Below are 3,531 nucleotides of genomic sequence, written 5' to 3'. Positions count from 1 at the left end.
ATATTATCTATATAAAAATATACAATACAAAGTAGACACGTTATACTATAAAAAAGTACAGGTGTCTTCTTTAAAATTGATGGACTTGGTAGCCAATGAGATTGTGCCAAAAAAGAGAAAAAGTTATTGCATTTGATAGTAAAATTTAATGATGTATGTCAGAAAAAGAAGTTATTACATTTGAAAGCAGAATTTGATTAGCCTTTGGTCAAAGTTTGTTTTTCAGCTCCATAATTTTATTTTATTATTATTAGATATATAAATTTGGAAATTGTGTCATTTGTGTTTGTGGATGAGAGTGAGATGGTGTAATTTTCTATATTTACTTCTTTTTTTGTATTATTAAATGAATTAATTGAGGAAGAGCACAGAAGGAATTCTGACTTCATAAATATGGAGTAGAAAATAAAAATGGCAGAAATCACTTATCTTTGTTCAAATATATGTATTGTGTATTTATCTTGAGTGATTCCTATGAAGTTGCCTTTTAGGATTTTTTGAGAATTCATTTGAGAATTAACAGTTATTGTAACTATATAAAAATAAACTGAAAAGCAGTATATTATTTTTGAGGTAACAAAATGGTCGTGTAGCAAGTTTTAACTCCTGTCCAAGTTTAATTTTACAGTTGGTATGTATATATACATAAAGTTTTCATGTCTGTAAAAATCAATAAATTACTACTTCAGATAATAGATATCTTCTTACCTGGACATAACAAAATTAGTAAGACTTATTCTTTAAATTAGAAAGGACCAGACAATTTGCTAGTGAACCAGGTCAGATATACTTGGTGATTGACATGTTTCAATTTGTCCAATGTTCTACTGAAGTTGTGACTGCATTCTTCAACAGTATGAGGTCTAAGTGTTGAAGCGAAAGGCAACCAAGAGAAAACTAAAAATAGTTTTATATTCATTTAAGTACATAGCATGCAAATTCCCTGGAAACTAACTCACAAGCTAACTCACTGTGAATTCTTTAATCTGAATAGAGCAGTTGCATATACATGTGAGAAAGAGATGAGCTATTTCTGCCATCAAATAACATTGATCATAACATTGATCATATTTCAATCTTGGATCGTGATAGAACCAAACATTCATTCATGTTGAAGTACTAATAATTTATAGTCTATGTGCAATAGTTGCCTTATAAGGATTTTTTATTATTATAATAAGCGCATAACATCATACCATGAATCAAACATATAAATATATAAAATACATATCAATAAATGTGCTATAAAATTTACTCTCTGACATAGAGCAGTAACAATGAACACAATTCCTGAACGAATATATTCACTCTAGACCCATATCCCAACCTTAATGAAGAAGTGAAGATCACAACATTTTAAGAAGTTAGATGTTGGAAGTTTGAATTGTGGCACATAGACATTTGAAGAGGCCAACGACATCTCAATGAATGTAATGTGACATGTTTCATTTGGTAAAACATGAATTATCAAATGATGAGCATTATTGTGGCTATGAAGGAACTTACTATTTCAAGACTAAGCTCCATCGTTGCTGGGCGTAAATAGTGTGAAGTTCTGCGTATGGGCAAACAGATAATGTAACATGTGGAATTGATATTGAGAAAAGACAGAGTCCTGCAAAAATCAAGTAAAATCATTATACAGTCAAAATCTCAATGGTTAATCAACCATTAAGTGCTAACTCATTAGAAGGAAAAGGAGGATGGTTTCAAAATCGCATAAAAACATGTACAAGTTCTTTTTATTGTTAGTAAAACATGTGCAAGTTCAGGAAACCAGTTCCAAAATAGAGGAAGTTACAATAGAAATTGAATAATTACAGCATAGTAAAGCAAACAAAACATTCATGTAAAGTGGTTACCTCATTTTTAGCAGCAACATGTTTCCCACCACCTTGAGCTGGCCTCAATGCAAGTTGAAGGTAGTCCCGCGGAGTTATTTTGTGGTTGTCCTCGACCCAATCCAAATAAAAATCCTTTTGCAGAAAAGAAAAATGTATTTTAATAGTTTCACAAACAAGAACAGAAGAAAATCTACAGTGATAATAAACAAATTCTGAATTACCCTAGGCAACCAAACGAAGACTAGGGAGAACTTCCCAAGTTTAGAAGCACTGGCCTTTCCTCCAGAGGCTCTAACACGAATATGCCTAGTCATTTCAGTGACAAGAGAGAGGCGGTCAAGCGCAGCTTCATCGATACCTTCCATCTAAATTACAGGATTAAAGAGATTATCAGGACAACTAACAAACAAACTGACTGTAGCAACAAGGAAATTCACTGAATCCTGAGGGAGAAGGGTTGAAAATCGCATATCAAAAGAAGCAAACGAAATCCAAGTTTCAGTGCTCCTAACCTGGTTATATACAAACATACTTGAAAGAAGGACTGCCAGGGAGAATATTTGGTGTTATATGTACCCTGTCAAAAAGCAAAACAAAACAGAATTTTTTTTGAAACAACAATAAAACAAAAATTTATAAAAGGCAAAACNTTATAAAAGGCAAAAGTCAGTGACAGGAAGGATAGAAAGGACACAGGAAAAAACAAGGCATGTTCTGGAGTTATAGAGCTAGTTCCTTTAGTTTGTGAAAAGTTTAGCAATACAAAGGTATGACAATGTAATATAAAAGACATATAGCATGTGCTAGGTTAGTATCCTCCTTCAGAAAACCAATAACATTAAAAGGGTGGAAACTAATCGTTTGATCATAAGCATCAATTCCTTCTGTGTCCAGCAGTAACAGGCTGTATTCTGTTCTATCAAGAGTTGTTCTCCTTAAAGGTGAACTCCACAGCCAAATACCTTTTGTGCATGCCGATGAGTTGGAGCCACTTGAAAACCCTACTCCTGCGAAGAAGCTATTGGGCATACAACAGGCTCTCAGCTACATATTTTCGGTAAAGTAAGAAGCAGCACTAAGTTACACATGATAATTTACATGGGAAAGTATACAACTATAAGTTAATAATAATAAAGATAATTGTGTTCTCGTTGCAATAGACCTAGTTAATTACATAAGTCAATGGAGTTTCTAAAAGAACATTAGCCATTGTACTATAGCTTTGACTCATAATTTGACTGTGATTGATGTATGAAAAGTACAAGAAACATTCTTTACATAGAGGATGACAAGTTCACTGCACAAGGGAAAGAAAATAAAGAAATTACAGAAGCAACACAAACGAAACAGAACAATGTCGAATGGTCTCCCCTCTAACATATAATTCCTGCAACTTTCCAAAACATAAAAGTAGATAAATCAGGAGTTGATACTTGATTTACAAAAGGTTTCAGATTTCTGCTTCTCAAAATGGCAAATCAGAGTAGCCATCTTCCATCTGAGGCTTAAACCCCTAAATCTAGGAACTATATGCTTCCATATATGGTGAACTCCAGTTGAAAGTTGAAATCCTCCAAAACATAGTGTAACGACCTGTTTAGTCTATTCGAGCAGTAGAGTTTATTTCTGATAATAACTGACTGGGTCGACGGATCCTGCGACGGACCGTCATGGTCACGACGGACCG

The 3,531-nt window shown here is 33.5% G+C and overlaps 1 protein-coding gene and 1 pseudogene across 1 annotated transcript; both read right to left on the bottom strand.

Annotated features, from left to right (window-relative positions):
• Window positions 1–1,122: 1,122 nt before the first annotated feature.
• Window positions 1,123–2,423, bottom strand: LOC107020198 (guanylate-binding protein 2-like). The gene is made up of 4 exons (XM_015220487.2): window positions 2,357–2,423; window positions 2,066–2,209; window positions 1,863–1,976; window positions 1,123–1,615 (listed from the first exon to the last, which is right to left on the bottom strand). The coding sequence occupies exons 1-4, from the start codon at window positions 2,372–2,374 to the stop codon at window positions 1,517–1,519; spliced, it is 375 nt and encodes a 124-aa protein (XP_015075973.1). The 5' UTR covers window positions 2,375–2,423; the 3' UTR covers window positions 1,123–1,516.
• A 285-nt stretch (window positions 2,424–2,708) lies between these two features.
• LOC107020095 overlaps window positions 2,709–3,531 on the bottom strand; it is a 24,607-nt pseudogene continuing 23,784 nt past the window's right edge.

Source organism: Solanum pennellii, chromosome 5, assembly GCF_001406875.1.
Source record: "Solanum pennellii chromosome 5, SPENNV200".
In the NCBI taxonomy this organism is placed as follows: Eukaryota; Viridiplantae; Streptophyta; class Magnoliopsida; order Solanales; family Solanaceae; genus Solanum; species Solanum pennellii.
This window is presented reverse-complemented; position numbering and strand designations above follow the sequence as displayed.